An 18,387-nucleotide genomic window follows, 5' to 3' on the forward strand; every position below is an offset into this window, starting at 1 on the left:
CAAAATTTCAAAATTTTTTACTATTTTTCATTTTTTTAATTTATAAAGACGAATAACATTGACCGTTGATCTCAAATCCAACGGCTGAAATTAAATAAGGTTTGCATTTTTTTTACCATTGGAAATCCAACGGACGCGAAGGTGCCACATGGCCTCCAACGTTAACATTACTGAGGTCTGCGCTGCGGGCCCCAACGCCTGCAAAACCGGTCGAGGACGTGTCCCTACACACGCGTGTTATGCACGCGCCTGACGCAAAAGAAAATATAATGTGGATGACGTTGCCCTGACATCAGCGTTGCATCACCTCTACCTCAGGCTCTCGAGCCACTGAATCGTGCCGGGACTCTGCCTCGGACCCCCTCCTGCGCAATCGCCAACATGGGCTGGACTTGATTGCTGGGGCGATTTGGTCTTGTTCTCTAACCGGTAGATCGAGTTACTTCCCCCGCTGGACTTGCTTTTACACTGAATAGCTATGACAATAGACAATAAAATATTAGTATTTTTTATTTTATAAAATAATACAAAATAACTTTATTTATAATTTCAGATAAGATTTTTAATTGTTTTTGTTACACCATGTGTCATTATTCGAAAAGAAAATTTTTGGTGATAGATTTTGAAAAGATATTTATTCAATGCTATCGTGCCACGTGTCGTTACCTTTTCAGAATCATTAAGGATAGATTTCCAATAAGATTTTTAACCAATCACGTCGTGCCACGTGTCACAATCTGTTTACAATCTTTGAGGATAGATTTCGATTAGATCTTTAACGAATGACGACATGCCACGTTGCATTATCTACAACCTAATCCTTTCTTTTTCCTCCATATAACCCACCATCCATCCTATGAAATCACACACTAAAATCAAAATCTCTATCATTATTTATAGTTCCTGCTTCTTTCTAACAATGTCTTCTTTAAGGATGTTGTGGGAAATCGATGAGTAAGAGAAAGAATTGTTTAAGCAAAAGGAAGAAATGTTCAATCTCCAGGTGGGCGAAAATGTGATGGAAAAGGATGATGATAAGGAGTGTAGAAGGAGAGATGACGAAGCAAGAAGCCAAATAGCCTCACATTCCTATCAAGTCATCCAAGTTGTGGCTCAGATCTGCAAGCTCAGCTTTTTCTCAAACATTGATATAAGCAAGCAACGACGAGGTACGAATCTCTTGGACGATTATTTTATTCGTAACATTGCATTCTGTGATACGTACTTTAGACGTTGTTTTAGAATGGAACGACATTTGTTCAACAAAATCATGATTGCTGTTTGCAACCATGATTCTTACTTTGTGCAAAATAATGATGCTTTTGGTGTTATGGGTCTTATTCCTGAGCAAAAAATTACTGTTGCCTTGCCTGCAGACCAAGTGGATGAGATAACGAAGATGGGGAAATCAACCATTCTTGAGTCCCTGATGAGGTTTTGCTCTGTAATTGAATCTATTTACACACAAAGTACCTCCAGAAACCTACTGAGATGGACTTGCAAATGCTTCTGAAGAAGGGTGAGATGCGAGGTTTTCCTGGGATGATTAAAAGCATCGACTGTATGTACTGGACCTGGAAAAATTGTCCAAGTGTATGGCAAGGAGCTTATGGAGACAGAAAATGAACAAAAAGTATCATTTTGGAGGCGGTGTCCTCATTTAATACATGGATTTGGCACCTTTTTTTCGGTGTTCCGGGGCCTTAAAATGACCTTAATGTTCTTGCCCAATCCCTAGTGTTCAATGATGTCCTGCAAGGAAAAGCACCAAAAGTCATGTAATGGGTCAACGGACATAAGTACCACGAGCCCTACTACCTAGCAGACAACATTACCTAAGGTGCTCATCATTTGTCAAAACAGTGCCACGTCCACGAAGTGCAAAGAAAAAACACTTTACAAGCTGTCAAGAGGGGTGTAGGAAGGATGTGGAGCGTTGTTTTGGCATCCTTGAAGCTTTATAGGCGATTGTCAAGGGTGCTGCCAGAATGTTTGATTTAGAGTCGCTTCGATCCATCATGATGACGTGCATCATTCTTCACAACATGATTGTGAAAGATGAGCATGATTATGATGCCGTTGATGAATATGAGCTAGACACGATGAACAATTCTAGAACACAAATATATTGTGCTTATGACGCTACTGAAGAACCCGTGCAACACGAGCCATTAGAAAGGGATGGACGTTACAATGAAAGGCTCATTCAATGATGTACTACACTCAGAACCCATATATGTACAATGCCCGGCAAATTGACTTGATAGAGCACCAGTGAGAATTGAAACAAGCTCAAGATACTTAAGTGCATTTAGTGTGTTTGTTTTTATTTGGTGTGTTTATTAATTTTATTTGGTGTGTTTTTTAAGTTCATTTAGTGAGTTTTTTTATTTTTTATTTGGTATGTTTATGTAATTTTATTTGGTGTGTTTATATCCTTTGAATGAAGATTCTCTTAGTTAAAATAAATTACCAAATTAAAAAAATATACTCTTAGTTTAAATAAAGTACTAAATTCAATAAATTGGAAACAACATAAAGTACTCTATTCAATAAATAAGAAATTACAACCCAAAATGATTGGAAAATTATGGGCTCTGATTAAAAACAAATTCCCTAGTCCTTCGTGAATGGAAAATCATCACCTAACCAAATTGTGGTGTTAGGATCATCTCCTCTTGTGGTGCTAGGACCATCTTCTCTTGGTCTCGCTTCCTTTGCACGCCTCATTCGCACCACGTTCGCTTTCTCCGAATTCCAAAAATATTTAGAATCTGGTGACTTCCCCTCTACAGGCTCTTTCATAATGCCACGATCTTGTTGAGCCCTTCTTTCTTCTTTAAGCTCTTCCTTTTCTTGCCTAAGTAGTTCTCTTTCTCTCTCATTAGCTTGAAATAATCTCTCAACAGCTGCAGTTTTTGCCTCATCTCTAGTCTTATCAGCCTCAAATTTAGTCATTTCCCGCGCCAAAGTTAATTCACCTTGGCGAGCAAGTTCTTCCATATATTTTGCATAATCATTCTTGGAAGCACTCCATTTTCGCTTTGAAGCCTTCTTACCTTGATGCCTAATTGGATAACGGGTCGACCTCAACACTTGTTCAGGGGGCGTTTCCGGCATTTCCTCTATGTTGGTTTCACATGCAAGTCATGAACGGGCGTAGAGTGTAGATGGGTGCTGTTCAAGACAACTTTTGGACCAACAGGCACAACTCTGAATTTAGGACAATATTTGACAATATTCCGACCTTCCCACCGGGTGAATGATTTGTTTTTGTTTCTGGTTTTGGCATTATATCATGCTTGTGCTTGAAGTATATATACAATGCGGGAGAAGAAATAATTATAATCAAAGGGTATAGTACAAACAAATAAATAATATATTGTCAACTGGTTCGCTAAATTTTCCCCACTTCGAAGATTAACACTAGCTTGTGCCAAGGCGTTTCTCCAAAGACTAAACAATTGGCTGAGTATTCTCCAAATACTGGACATCGATTCTTTGGTTCTTTTCCTGCCAATTTTCTCAAGATAATTGGTATGAGTAAGGGCTGGTTTGGTATTGCTGTGCTTTGAATAAAAGCTGCTTATACTGTGTGAGAATAAGCAGCTGTGAAATAAAACAACAGAGTATTTGGCAAACTTTTTTGTAAAAGTGCTTTTGGAAAAAAAAAAAAAAAAAACAATATGATATTGTTTGGTAAACTTTTATGTAAAACAGCTATGACTGTGTGAAATGACCAAAAATATATAATACTAGATGTGCTATGACAAGCCATAATGTCGTTCGCTGGCAACCTCTTCACCTTCGTCCTCCTCTCCCTCCTCATTTTCTCCTTCCGCATGGTCGTCGAAAATGGGACCCACCTCATCATCTCCTTTGTCGACCGTGACCCTTCTCTCAAATCCCTCATATCCTGCCTCGACCTCGCTGACGTTGGCAATACTAACCACCGCTCTCCCATATCTCCAGCCGAGTCCCCTTCTTCGATCTCTCTCCGCCGTCGACATCGCCCATTTCTTCACCTCACCCGCGTCGGAACCTTAGATGATGATTTCTTCTCCGGCGATGACGCGGATCACCCCAATCCTCATTTTCTCCTCCCCTTCTCACTTCACCTCCAAATTAGGGTTTAATGGAACTTATGAGACTAGGCTTTCTGAAATTGTGCTCTCCAACCTCACGTTCAAGGTTGAGAAATTCACCATTTATGATGACAGAGGTAGAGGCAAAGATGGCGACGGAGAAAATAATGAAGGGGAAGAGAAAGGCAACGATGAAGAAATGGACGATCGGGCCATCGATTTGCAATTCTTAACCAACGGATTGGAGCTGGGTCGTCGAGACATGGCGACGTTGTTCTTCCTCCTGAAAGTGTGAGGAATTAGGAGAAACTTTGAAAATAATCCACTTTCTGAAGCTGTTTTTTGCAGCTTCCACTTTTTAGCCTTTTTTCATCTGACACTTTGAAAAAAAGCTAGTTTGAGGTGTTTACCAAACACCAAAAACTCTCCCAGCTTTTTTTTTTAATTTTTAAATCACCTCAACCCCAAATCATACCTAAGACTCCACATTTCTCGCAACTGCATCTCATTACATGTAATCGGATCATGAGTAACTTCAACCCAGCTAGAACACAACGTAACATCTTCAACAAGCGTCCAATTCGTACCTGCATCATTAGTCATTTTGTTCGAACCAATTGGATTGAAACTTTGAGAGAAAGATTGGAATGTGGTTGAAAGTATTTGAGAAAATATGAAATTGTGGTGTAAGGTAAAATATAATGAGAAGGTATTTATAGAAAAGTAAATTTTTTTTAATAAATTTTTTTTGGATTTTTATTAATTTTAACATTTTTTATTACCTTAATTAATTTCTGCCGTTGGATTAAAAAAATTTTGAAATCCAGCCTTCCAGAATACGCCACGTGGCATAACGGTAACATTTCAGTTTTTTTTAATGTTAATTTTTTTTTTTTAATTTATAAAGGCGAATAACGTGGACCGTGGATCTCAAATCCAACTGCTGATATTGCGAAAGGTTCAATTTTTTTTTTTTGCCGTTGGGAATCCAACGGTCTAGGAAAAGTAACCGTTGAAATCCAACGGATGAGAATGTGACACGTGGTCACCAACGGTAACATTTATGTCATCTGAACCACAGACCCCTAGCCTGAAATGTTGTCGGGGATGCACCCCCACGTGTGTGTCTTGTGCACAAGCATGACACAAAAATAATAAAATAGTGGCTGACGTCAGCGTTGCATCACTTGGCCCTCGAGCTCTCTGGCCACCGATTCGAGTCGGGCCTCTCACTCGGGCCCCTCCCCCCGCCTGCCCAATCGCCCTCTGGGTTGGAGAAGGTTGCTCTGGCTATTGGGTCTTCAAATTCGCGGGTCCATCGAGCTAATTGTCTCGGTGGAGTTGCTCTTATATAATGGGTGGAGTGGCCTAACAACATCATCCTTATGACTTTTCTTACAAGGAGGAATTCATGCATTGGGGATGGGAACAACATGGAGCAAAGTAAGAGTGGTCACACAACTAGTCAAGCCGAAAGTTCTTTATTTAGTATGTTTAGTGGATTTTTAGTATTAGTGTTTGAATAGATCAATTAAACAATGGATAATGCTTGTGTCCTCGCCCCGGGGGGGGGGGGGGGGGTCGTGGGGGATTTACTTGTGCCCCACAAACGGTTAACGAATATTTATCGTCTGAACATCATAATTAGAACTATTTTATTTGCAAAAAAATATTTAATTTAGAGATCGTTTAGTCATCCATATATGTTACACCAATTAACGATTTTGGTAACAAATAACATCCTTATGATGATCTTTCCATTTATTTTATGCATATGAATGACTCAAAGATCTCCAAATTGAATAAATTTTTACATATATATGATCTCTAGATGATGATAAAGAGAATGTAAGGTTCAAATTATGATGTTTGGATGGTAAGGTTTATTAATCGTAAGTGGAGGACAAGTCGGTCACCCTATGGGGTGACACAAGCATTATCGTTAAACACTTGAGTCTAAAATTTCATAAAACCTAAAAGTCTCTCACGCTGGGCTAGCAATAATACGGTTCAAATTTACATTTGGCGAGAATCAAACCTAAAACCTCTTACTAACAAATAAAGATGAATACCACTAAACCATAGTACTAAGTAACATTTTGTAAGAATTCTTAAATATTTAGTTTAGGTTATAATATATACTTTGCTACGCTTATTATGATTATGTGTAGCACTGTCTCACATGGAATCGTTAAGAAAGATATCATTGCCTTATACTGTGACAAAAACCTCAAACTTTCTTTAATGACATTAACCATGGTTTGACCACCCAACAAATAAATTAGTTTTTACATCAACAAATGTATAATTACACATTGATCTGTTATTCTAGTGAATAGAATATTAAATTTTTACTTATGCATCTAGGATTTCAAACTCTCCATTCCTACATTAACATAATAGTTAGGAACCCCACCCTCTTTTTAATATTAATAAATTTATCCTATTTAATTTTTACGAGTTTTATTATTAGACCAACTCTAATCATTAGGAAGACCCACTTTAGATTGGACCCAATTTGGGTTCAGATTTGACACCTAAATCTTGAGCAGGCTCCAATTTTTTTGAATTTTAAATGTAGCTGAATATTAGAGTTGGTGGCCAACAGTCCAACAGTAACTGTAGGCCTTTCGATTCCTAGACAGTTGGTTATTAACAGTCCAGATCAAACTCTATGTTTTTGGGGCAAGCCTTTGAAATTGATCTAACGGCCCATATTTGTTTTTGTCAAACCTAAAAATAAAAAATAAAAAATTCAATGTCTGAAATTAAAATCCAACAATCAAAATAATAAAATACATATTTAGTGTTTGTATTGAAGTTTGGTTGGTTAGTGTGTATATTGAAATTTGGTTGGTTAGTATGATTTGTTTGGTTTTGGAAATTTTGTCGAAATTTAAAGTTTTTTAGGTTAAAACATTCGTAAAACTAAATTAAGATGGAAAGGTGTAGAGCCATCATGACAGCGTGAGTTTGAACCTCAGTGGCTAATTTAATATTTAATTTAACAAAATCTATTGTTTGACCAAAAAAAAAAATTAGGATAACATAACTCAAAGTTACCAAAAAAAAAAAAAAAATTCATATTGAAAAAAGAATTAGAGTTAAAACTATTCCACAACAATTAATACATTTTAGGTCCTGAAATTTAGGTCTGGAAGGTTGAGTGACATTCACAGCTTACAAAGCTAAATTTTATCTTTTAATAAACCTAAATATTTAGATTTAAATCCAAATATTAAAATTGATCTCCTTAGCATTATTTTGCTTAAAAGTTGTATAAAAACCAATTTTTTCAATGATATATAAATCGAACAAATTCCAAGGTATCCATTAGATTTTCAATTTTTATCTCTCTATCAATCAGAAGATTATGATTCAAGCCACCTTTAACAGCAGATTACTTTCAATTCAATCAAAACGCAGAACCGCAGCAGTTTCGAGAATTAAATTGGTGCGTGGTGATCCAAGAAATGGACTTCGACGAGTTAAACCTAAAAAACTGATAAACAAATGAGTTGGACTTGCTAGTTAATTACTCAATATGGAGGCAGATTGTCTGGCTCCTAATTGGGTGCTATTCCTATCTCCATCTATTTGTGCGATCACGGTTAAGTTACATCAACATTTTATATTTCTATTATTTTTTGTCTTCTTTTCTCTATAAAAAAATAAATATAAAATGTTGACGTGACTTAACCGTGACCGCACAAAAGAGAAGGGGATGGGAATGACACCCAATCAGGAGGGCAGACAATCTGCCTCCACTCAATATATACCTTTTCGGATCATAGATGTTTCGTCCCTCAAAACCCTGAAAGATATCATCCCCTTAAATTCTGATACTTTATACTAAGTGGTCGTTGGACTTCTCACATGGCTAATTTGTTCTGATACTATCAAAAAGTTGAGGTTACACCCAAGGATGAAGTCGGAAATTTAACTAAGAGGGAGGGGCACCTTAAAAAATTTGAGCTCCTTTTTTGGACAAATAAAGCTAGTTCTTTTACAAATACAGAAAAAATAAAATTCAAAATGCCTAATTTTATTACTCTATTGTCTAATTTTGTCTTTAATTGTTGACAATCTAATGCTCATTTGTACTAATTAACCAAATACATGCAACTCAACAAGGTTTAGACATTAGTGCATGAGAAAAATATACAGGACGGAGGCGCATTTAAAAACTAAAAGAGGATTTCACCATTTAAATATGATTAACTGAATAATTTGCAAAGCAAAAAAAATGGGAATGATTAATTGAATAACTTGTAATGCAAAAAAAAGTTGGGATGAGAGGGGGCATGTGCCCCCATTGGACCTTACCTCCCTCCGTCCATGGTTACACCATAAAACCAATTGTTAATATAGAAGTAACCCAACTACTTATAAGCACATGCAAATTCCCTCATTTCTCCAATGTGAGATTGATCACTCAACACACTCCCTGACGTGTGACAAATTTTCAAGTTTAGCACGTGGAAACCACAATTAGGTGACGTGGAACACATGTGATCGTTGGGCTTTACACGTGGACTAACCTACTCTGATACTATAAATAAAGTTAAGGTTTCATCCTAAAACCAGTTAGCAAAATGGGAAAAAGTCTTACTTATGAGCATATGCACGGTCCTTTCATTATCGGGCACGAGACCGATGCTCTCGAAATGTGTGATGTCATGGTATAAAGTACAGAAAATATCATACTGTGTGAGGGAGGCTCTTCTGTGATCATATACATGGAAAAAGACTGATTAATATTTATCTAATACATAACTTGCAAGGTACTCATCTTGAAACTTTATGTAATTTTAAATTTATCGATCTCTGTAGCAATTTTTTCCAAGTTCAATTATTTGCATTAGTATCAATGTGTGATAATCTTCACCCAGTTAAACCGCTAAGAGCTACCCTTTTATATACAAGTAAAAAAATGCAGCTCTGCAGAGGTTCTTATAAACGGACACAACATTGAAGAAACAGTCAAGCTAGCCAGCCAGCCATGGCCATGAATTCAGCTTTCCGCTGCCCCACACTTTTTTGGCTAACTATCTTCTTTTTTCTCGTTTTCTTCGTCCTAACCTTCTCGCCTTTGCTTCGTGAAAACAATGTCAATATTCCCCTTGTTTCCTCTTTCAATACTACTACTACACCTTCCAGCCTAACAAAGAGAAACCACACATCTCTACCTCAAGTTTCATATTTTGATGAGCTTCTCACAGGCTCCATGTATCAAAGGAGACACAGGGCTAATCTTACCAAAGTAAGCATTTCAATTTCAAATTTTCAGGTTGATTACCGTTTCAATTTTCATAACTTGTTAATTAATTAGCAACTGTTTCAGTTTTCAATTTCAAAAAATGATAGCCAAATTTGGAAAATTCACAAATTAAACCCAAAAAGCTGATAAAACAAATGAGTTGGACTTGTTAGCTAGCTTTTTTTTTTTTTTTTTTCCCTCTTTTCTTGTCAAGCTCGCTAGCTAGTTAAGTACTCAATATATATACCTTTTGGGATCGGCGTTTAGTCTATCAAAACCGTTATATTTTGGTACTTTAACTAAGCGGTCGATGATGATCAACATTTATCCAGGTCATGCAAAAACCTAATAAAGTGATACGTGTTGACATACTCTCTAATAAATGTGAGTGATCATATCATTGTATGTAAGATCCACATATATTAGAGAGTGTCAAATGGCATTCATGATTGAGTAAACAGTGACTAAATACAAATGAACTGGCTAGATATTCTAATTAATTAGGGCAAATTCATAAAACTACCTCAACTATGGGTCGCAACAGAATCGTATACCTCATGTTTTAAACATTGTAATGTCATACCTTAACTTATAAATTTGTTGCAATGTCAACCCTCCGTTAATTTATCTACATGGTCTTCCATGTCAGAAAAATATGGGCCTTGTATTTGTCACATCATCACTTAACGGCCTACTTAATGGATTAAACAACAGAGGTCTAACATTGCAACGAATTCATAAGTTTATGTATGAAATTGCAATGTTTAAAACATAAGGTATGAGATTGTGGTATGACCATAATTGAGGTAGTTTTATGTAATTTACTCAATTAATTAACTGCATAGATTTGTTCTTGAAGATGTATCTATGTGTGGTCCTATCCACATACATTTTTTACCTTTCACACACTCATTGTTAATTTCTCTTATGTGATCCTCGGCAATCCATTTAATTTAACGGCTAGAATTTGAGAAGAGTGTGAGAAAGGTAAAAAAGAGTGTGTGGATATAAATATCCTATACCTATATTATATACACTTCTCTATCAAAACCCTTGTTTTATTTTGTTGTTACTTCTTCGTGCATGGGTTGGTTTCACCTCCTAAGCCTTGATCTGTTTTTCAATGCATGGGTTGTTTTATTTTGTTGTATTTGGCTTTGTTTTTACCGTCTTTTTTCGTGTTCCGGCTTAATGCATATGCAATCTATGTTTACCAAAAAATGAGAGATTGAAAGATTGTACGCGTGCGTACGTATATATGCTAATCCATAGAACCAGAAAAATCAACCAGTACCATATGAACGACTACTACTACTACTGCAGGCGCCTTCCGATCTCCCACAGTAATTTTTTTGTTAGTAACGTTCTTGTTTCTTCTCTTCTTCCTCCTAGTCTTCTCACCTTTCCCTGAATACCATCTCAATAATTTTCCCTTGATTTCCTCTTTCACTACGTCTTTCAATCGTAAAAAGAACAACTACACAACCCTACCACACGTTCCTTCGATGGGATTCTGGAAAATTCCATCGAAGGAGTAGTACGCACAAGGTTAGTGCATGGAACCAAAATTAAGCTTTGTTATAATTACGTATTTGGTAAGTTAACTTGCATTGACTAATTACAATTTTTTTGTGTTCCATCATTAGAATAAAACTAGTTTGGAGAGAATCGAAGAAGATTTAGCTAAAGCACGTGCAGCGATTCGTGATGCAATTCAGTCCAGAAACTATAATTCAAAGAGAGAAGAGACTTTTGTCCCAAGAGGAAGCATTTACAAAAACTCTTATGCTTTTCATCAGTTGAGTATCTATAGTGCTAACAAAAACCTGCTTTTATTTTCTTCCCAAAGATAAATTTCATCATGATCGATGCTTTCTTATAATGATTGTGATGCTAATTGTTAGGAGTCACATAGAAATGAGGAAGAGGTTTAAGGTGTGGACGTACAAGGAAGGAGAGTTACCCTTAATACACATGGGTCCTATGAAAGATATTTACGGCATTGAAGGACACTTCATAGATGAAATAGAGAGGAAGGAGAGCCCTTTCAGGGCTATGCATCCTGATGAGGCTCACACATTCTTCCTTCCCTTTAGTGTTGCCAACATTGTCGAATACGTTTACTTACCTATCACTAGAATACAAGACTACCATCTCGATCGCCTGCAGCGGGTAGTCATTGACTACATTGGCATCGTGGCAAATAAGTATCGATATTGGAACAGAAGCGATGGCGCTGACCATTTTATGGCATCATGTCATGATTGGGTAATGCTTTACTAAACGCTATCTTTTTGTGCCACATTTTGATATTAAATTATAAGGATATGTGTATAGGTCATCTCAATCAATAATTTTATCATATTTCAGGCACCCCGCGTCTCATTAGGTCACTCTAAACTCTTAAAGAACTTTATTAGGGTTCTTTGCAATGCCAACACCTCTGAAGAATTTAAACCCCAAAGAGATGTCTCAATGCCGGAAGTTTATGTACTCCCTCGAGAGATTGGACCACCAGATTTAGGTCAGGCCCCAAACAACCGCCAGATTCTAGCATTCTTCGCCGGCAGAGTCCACGGACCGATTCGAACCGTCTTGCTACATTATTGGAAGGACAAAGATGATGAAGTTCAAGTCCATGAGAAGCTTCCCCAGGACCAAAACTACACAAAATTAATGGGTCAAAGCAAGTACTGCTTGTGCCCCAGTGGGTTTGAAGTGGCAAGCCCTAGAGCTGTGGAGGCAATTCATGCAGGATGTGTACCGGTGCTAATTTCTGACAATTATACATTGCCTTTCAATGATGTTCTTGATTGGAGCCAATTTTCAGTACAAATTCCAGTTGCCAAGATACCGGAAATTAAGACCATCTTACAAGCAATTCCGTATGAAAATTATGTGAAAATGCAGAAGAGGGTGTCCAAAGTTAAGAGGCATTTTGTGCTTAATCGGCCGTCTGAGCCGTTTGACGTAATTCACATGATTCTTCACTCAGTGTGGCTGAGACGACTTAATTCTAAGCTCAAAACTTGATCATGATTCATCAACCTAGACATCACCTTGTGTAATTTTTTTAACCCCTTCATTTTTTTCGGTATCTGATCAGTCCGTAGTCTTTCTTGTATGTAAAAATTTGTCAGCAGTAATTAATGGGACACAAGCTGGCTAGCTATATACCGACGCTCATAAGAGATATATATATCAGATCTTGTTGCATTTTTTCCTCTCAAGCTCCATATCGATCTTTGGTTTTATAATAAAACCAACCTCATTTCTTATATATGCAGGGATATGTGGAACTCACGTGAGACCTAGCTACATATGGAAGCAAAGAATCCCATACCTTGATTAGGAAAGGTAGTTTACTAGCGAGGCACTATTTGACTTTTAATCACATGATAAACTGAGTAATTAATCTTAATGAATCGACTTAAGTCCACTCATCACCTGTATGGGAGTACTAAGTATTTTAAGTAGGTCATGTATAAATCCAGCACGGTTTAATTACTGTAGTACTCTTGAAAGTGTCTTTGAGTTCTACTCGACACTCTGAAAATTATTTTGTTTCACTTTGCCATCTAAACTATGTTTTTGCGTCCCAGTTTACCCTATGCTGTTAAATTCATTTCATTACTCCCGAATATCAAGATATTCATCAATTTTCACATCTTGATTTCGAGTTTTGATATGAAAAATATGGAAAAAAAAAAAATTAAAGGAAATAATAGAGAGCTTGTGTGTGGGAGATGAGAGAGAGATATGAAGGAAATTTTCCATGGGCAACTTCCAATCAAATTTGAGTTAATTCATGCCAAAATCTTTTTCAGTCGACAATCTTTTTCTCCTTTGTTTTTATTTCTTTTTTCTCAACTATAAACTATGATTTAAACTAATCTTTTTAACAAACCAAATTTATTTATTTTTCTGCCCACGTGGTGTTTACATGGCATACACATAAGAAAATTATGGGTCCTTCACCGTCACTGTGGATGCAAATTTCCGCCTTATTCTTCATAGATAAAATTGCACCTACAAAACAATTAACACATTTGGTCAAGACCAAGGGCCTCACGTGCCCACAATGAATGTGTGTGTGTGTGTGTGGGGGGGGGGGGGGGGGGAGGGAATAACCTCTAATGTCAAAGTTAGAATTTGAGGGAAAAGTGTTTAGAGAATTTGGAGAATTTTGCAAGAGTGTTGAACTTAAGTTTTTGGAGAAAATGGGGTGGTATTTATAAGGGTGTGGCCGGCCTTTTTGGGAGAGATGGGAACCGGCCACTTTAGTGGTTTTTTTGGGTGTAATTTACAATTAATTAGCTACTTAATATAATTTAGGAGAAATAATTTGGGAGTTACCTTGTGAGGGAGATTTTATGAGGATGGATGAAATAGGTTTTAAATAAATACCTATTTTGATCGCTTTTGACCTTGATTGTCCATTGCTTGCATGTAGAAGTTTCGGTGTGCCTTGAGGGTAATTTTATCTTTTTTTACCCTAGAATTCACGTATTGCCTCCATATTTTTCTCGATCATTTTTGTCTCCACAGCCACATCAACATATATATTTAACGGAATAATTAACGCACTTTATTAGCCGCAAATAAATTGGGACACAAAAACATGATTTAGAAGATAAAGAGAAACAAAATAACTTTCTAGGGGTAAAAATGAGACTCAAAGACACTTTCAGAGGGCACTATAGTACAACTCCCAAGTATTTAGTTAGATAGGAATGCTAGCAATCTTCTCATTGTGAACATCCTCATTTTGCCTTCTCTATTCTCCTCCTCATCATGCAAGTCACACGGTGATTTAAACTATCTAATAATCTCTATGTCCATCTAAAGATTATCATTGGAAGAAAAAAAAAAAAAAAACCGAAATTGTTTAGTCATCTAACACTAATCCATGACGAAATCATATTTCTCACTTAAACGCTACAATTTTAACAATATTGATTGAATGGTTAAACAATTTCTAATTTGATTGAATTTTGTACTGTTAATTTTTCAAAAGTAACTTAAAAATTAGACGATTGCAGTCAGTAAGAAATATGACAAAATAAAAAAGAGAATTGAAAACGTAAAATGAGAAAATTTGAGTGAGGAATTAATTAGATATAATTCATATGAGGGCTGAAGGGCTCTCTCTCTCTCTCTCTCTCTCTCTCTCTCTCTCTCTCTCTCTCTCTTACCATTGATCGATCGGATTGACGACTTATAACGGCACATTACTTGCAGTTTAATAAAAAAGCAGCAACATCAAGAATTCAAAATGTTTGCGATCCAAGAAATTTATTTCGACCTCATATACATGTATGTTGGCCTCGCCACACATTAAGCTGATAAATAAATTAGTTTGATTCAATGTACCTTTGGGATTAGGGTTTTTTGTCCATTCCCTAGGGAACTAGCCTCAAAGTACGACTTTCTACTTTTGGTGAAATATTTAGAATCACTTGACAATGATTTATTCATTGGAGTCATTTCATTATGACAACTCTCACGCAAGAGTGAGTTCATGTTGAAGAAACTTGAGATTTCATCATAAAATTAAGAGAATTTTAACGAAAAATTTCTGATATTATTCACTTTAACGAAAAGCTGTACTTTTACACTAAAAAGTAAATCCTTGTACTATTCACCTTACCTTTTATTTTGTCCTTATCGTTAAAACTCAAAGTTTTCAAGCATTTTTCATTAGTTTTCCTTAAAATTAATTGTTAATAAAAGAAGTAGCTTAACTTACTTATTAGTCTTGTAAGGTTTATTCTTTTTCTGATATAAAACTCTTTAACCTTCATATCCTCACACGCCCTCTTATGTATGAGAAAATTTTCAAGCCAAACACATGGGAAACAATTTGGTGACGTAGAGCACGTGCGACCATTGGGCTACACATGTGGACCAACTTGCTCTGATACCATAAAAATAGTTGAAATTCTACCATAAAACCAATTGACAATATGAACAGTAATACAACTATATATAAGCATATGCAAGGTCCCTCGTTTCCCCGATGTGTGATCGATACTCTCAGCATGCCCCTTCATGTGTGACAAATTTTCACGCCTAACACATGGACAACTCATTTGGGTGATGTGGAGCACCTGTGGCCGTTGAGCTTCACACGTGGACAAACTTGCTTTGATATCATAAAGAAAGTTAAGATTTCACCATAAAACCAAATGGCAAGAGGGGCAGTAGCCCAACTACTTATAAGCACATGTAAGGTTTCTCATTTCCCCGATTTTAAGATTGATAAACACGCCCCCTCAAGTATGGCGAATTTTCAAGCCTAGCATGTGGGCAACACAATTGGGTAGCGTGGAGCACGTGTGGCCGTTGGGCTTCACACGTGGGCCAACCAACTTAGATACTACGGAGAAAGTTGAGGTTCTACCGTAAAACCAATTGACAATATAGGGAGTAGCCCAACTACTTATAAGCACATACAAAGTCTCTCATTTTCTTGGTGTGAAATTGATATCTCAACACGTGTGAGGTCTAGTAAAATATATAAAATCTCATATTTTGTGAGATATGCTCTTTTAATGACATGGTCAAACACCCCTTCAAAATTAACTCTCCTCATATTCATCTCACATGATAACGGTTCTTCTTCCGCATGCTGTGATTTAATACATGGCAAATTACTGATCAATAATTTATCTAATACATAACTTGCAAGATAATCATCATCAAACTTTTTATAATTTTAATTTTATCCATATCTGTAGCAATTTGCCATGTTCAATTATTTTTCATTAATATCAGTGTGTGATAATCTTCACCCAGCTAAACCGCTAAGAGCTACCCTTTTATATACATGCAAGTAAAAAAATGCAGCTCTGCTGAAGTTCTTAAATAAACCCAGATGACCGCTCAGATCATCGTCTTCCTTGCCGACTCGCCGACTCATCCTCTCACTGATTCTAATAAATGGACACCTCACTGAAGAAACAGTCAAGCTAGCTAGCCAGCCATGGCCATGACTTCAGCTTTCCGCTGCCCCACACTTTTTTGGCTAATTATCTTCTTTTTTCTCGTTTTCTTCGTTCTAACCTTCTCACCCTTGCTTCGTGAAAACAATGTCATTATTCCCTTTGTTTCCTCTTTCAATACTACTACTACACCTTTCAATCTGACAAAGAGCAACTACACATCCCTATCTCAAGTTTCATATTTTGATGAGCTTCTCACAAGCTCCATGTATTGAAGGAGACACAAGGCTAATCTTACCAAAGTAAGCATTTCAATTTCATTTTTCAGGTTAATAACAGTTTCAATTTTCAAAACTTGTTTAGTAACTGTTTTCATTTTTCAAAAAGTGACCAAGCCAATTTTGGAAAATTCATCACAAAAGAGAGCTTTATGTTCTAATTATTTTGAACAAAATGATTATGAAATGACCCCCAAGTGTAATCATTCTCATGTAGTTATTAAAATCAAAACGATGGTAATTATCTTGATAAATTAATTAATTTGACTAATGCTTGATTTTAGTGGATTTAATCTTCGTGATCAGGGTAAGACTAGTTTGGATACAATTGAAGAAGGCTTGGCCAAAGCACGAGCAGCAATTCTTGAAGCAATTCAGTTTAAAAAGTATGCATCACAGAAAAATGAGACTTTTATCCCAAGAGGAACCATTTACAAAAATCCCTATGCTTTTCACCAGTTAAGTAATTTTAAGATTCTATGTACAATACGAATTATACTCTTCTCTTTTTTTTCTAAGTGATCATTTGCTTTGACCAATTAAGAGGGTTTTCTTACTAAGGTTTACTTAAAGTTTGAATGGCTAGATTACGATTGTCAAACTTCAGCCGTGCAACTCCAATCATCCACTGCACCAGTGCATCCTATACATTGTCATTCGTGCATTCTAAAGTTTTTGCTAACCATAATATGCATGGTGCAGGAGTCACGTAGAGATGATGAAGAGGTTCAAGGTGTGGAGCTACAAGGAAGGAGAGCATCCATTAATACATTTTGGTCCAATGAATGACATATATGGAATCGAGGGGCAATTCATTGATGAAATAGAGGGGGAGGAAAGCCCATTCCCTACACATCCTGATGAGGCACACACATTTTTCCTTCCCTTCAGTGTTGCCTGTTGAGAATCAATGTCAATTGTAGGTGAAATAGGTGGATGTTGTAGGTGAAGTAAGTGTGTGAGGTTGGTGAAGTAAGTGTGTGAGGTTGGTGAAGTAAGTGGAGGTTGTAGGTGAAGTAGGTGGATGTTGTAGGTGAAGTAAGTGTGTGGTGTAGCTTTCATTTGGTTTGCTATAAATACCCAAGTCCTCAAGCATTGTAAATCATCCAAGGAAAAACAAAGCCTAGAGCTAAATAAGAAAAGTTTTGCTAATTAGTTTGTTTTGTGAGCTTTCTTTAAGAGTGTGCTCTATTTTCTTCTTCTTGGGATCATTAGAGTTATCTTGGATACTCTTCTTATTCAACAATTGGTATCAGAGCCAAGTCGGTCAGGGATCGTTCTTGGTAGAGCATTGGTTGTAAAGTCTCTTGAAATACCGAGTATGCTCTGTGGTTGCAGTATTGACTGATCTTCCACATCAGAAAAGATTTCTTGAGATTATTGCTGGGGTTATCACAAACATTGAGAGGGAGCTTCTTTGTGTCGAGAGTAGTGTATTACTCTGCACGGTAGTCACTCAAGCTTATTCGGTGTAGTCAAAGTCTTGCCGATACGATGGGTGATCTTCAAGTTGTTGGAGGAATCAAGAAGCTCAACAACCAAAACTATAACACGTGGGCAACGTGTATAGAGTCTTACCTTCAAGGTCAAGACTTGTGGGAGGTTGTCGGTGGTAGTGAAGTTACACAACCGGCAGCGGAAGATGTTAACGGCGTCTTGCGGAAGTGGAAAATTAAAGCAGGCAAATCAATGTTTGCCTTAAAGACCACAATAGAAGAAGAAATGTTGGAGCACATTCGGGATGCTAAAACGCCAAAGGAAGCATGGGACACTTTTGTTACACTCTTTTCGAAGAGGAACGATACAAAATTGCAACTTCT

At 36.8% G+C, this 18,387-nt stretch overlaps 1 protein-coding gene and 1 pseudogene across 1 annotated transcript; both read left to right on the forward strand.

Moving 5' to 3' along the window:
* Positions 1-9,087: 9,087 nt before the first annotated feature.
* LOC137730072 (probable glycosyltransferase At3g42180) lies at positions 9,088-12,378 on the forward strand. The gene is made up of 4 exons (XM_068469141.1): positions 9,088-9,348; positions 10,992-11,143; positions 11,250-11,613; positions 11,716-12,378. Exons 1-4 carry the CDS (start codon positions 9,088-9,090, stop codon positions 12,376-12,378), a joined length of 1,440 nt encoding a protein of 479 aa, XP_068325242.1.
* Positions 12,379-16,330: 3,952 nt separating this feature from the next.
* Positions 16,331-18,387, forward strand: part of LOC137720122 (probable glycosyltransferase At3g42180) — a 6,002-nt pseudogene continuing 3,945 nt past the window's right edge.

Source organism: Pyrus communis, chromosome 1 (assembly GCF_963583255.1).
Source record: "Pyrus communis chromosome 1, drPyrComm1.1, whole genome shotgun sequence".
NCBI classification, from domain to species: domain Eukaryota; kingdom Viridiplantae; phylum Streptophyta; class Magnoliopsida; order Rosales; family Rosaceae; genus Pyrus; species Pyrus communis.

Excerpts from the sequence above, each read along its gene's own strand:
- LOC137730072 (XM_068469141.1), top strand. The coding sequence starts at position 9,088 with ATGGCCATGAATTCAGCTTTCCGCTGCCCCACACTTTTTTGGCTAACT. Across the intron at positions 11,144-11,249 it reads AACTCTTATGCTTTTCATCA|GAGTCACATAGAAATGAGGA; the intron begins GTTGAGTATCTA and ends GCTAATTGTTAG. Across the intron at positions 11,614-11,715 it reads TGGCATCATGTCATGATTGG|GCACCCCGCGTCTCATTAGG; the intron begins GTAATGCTTTAC and ends ATCATATTTCAG.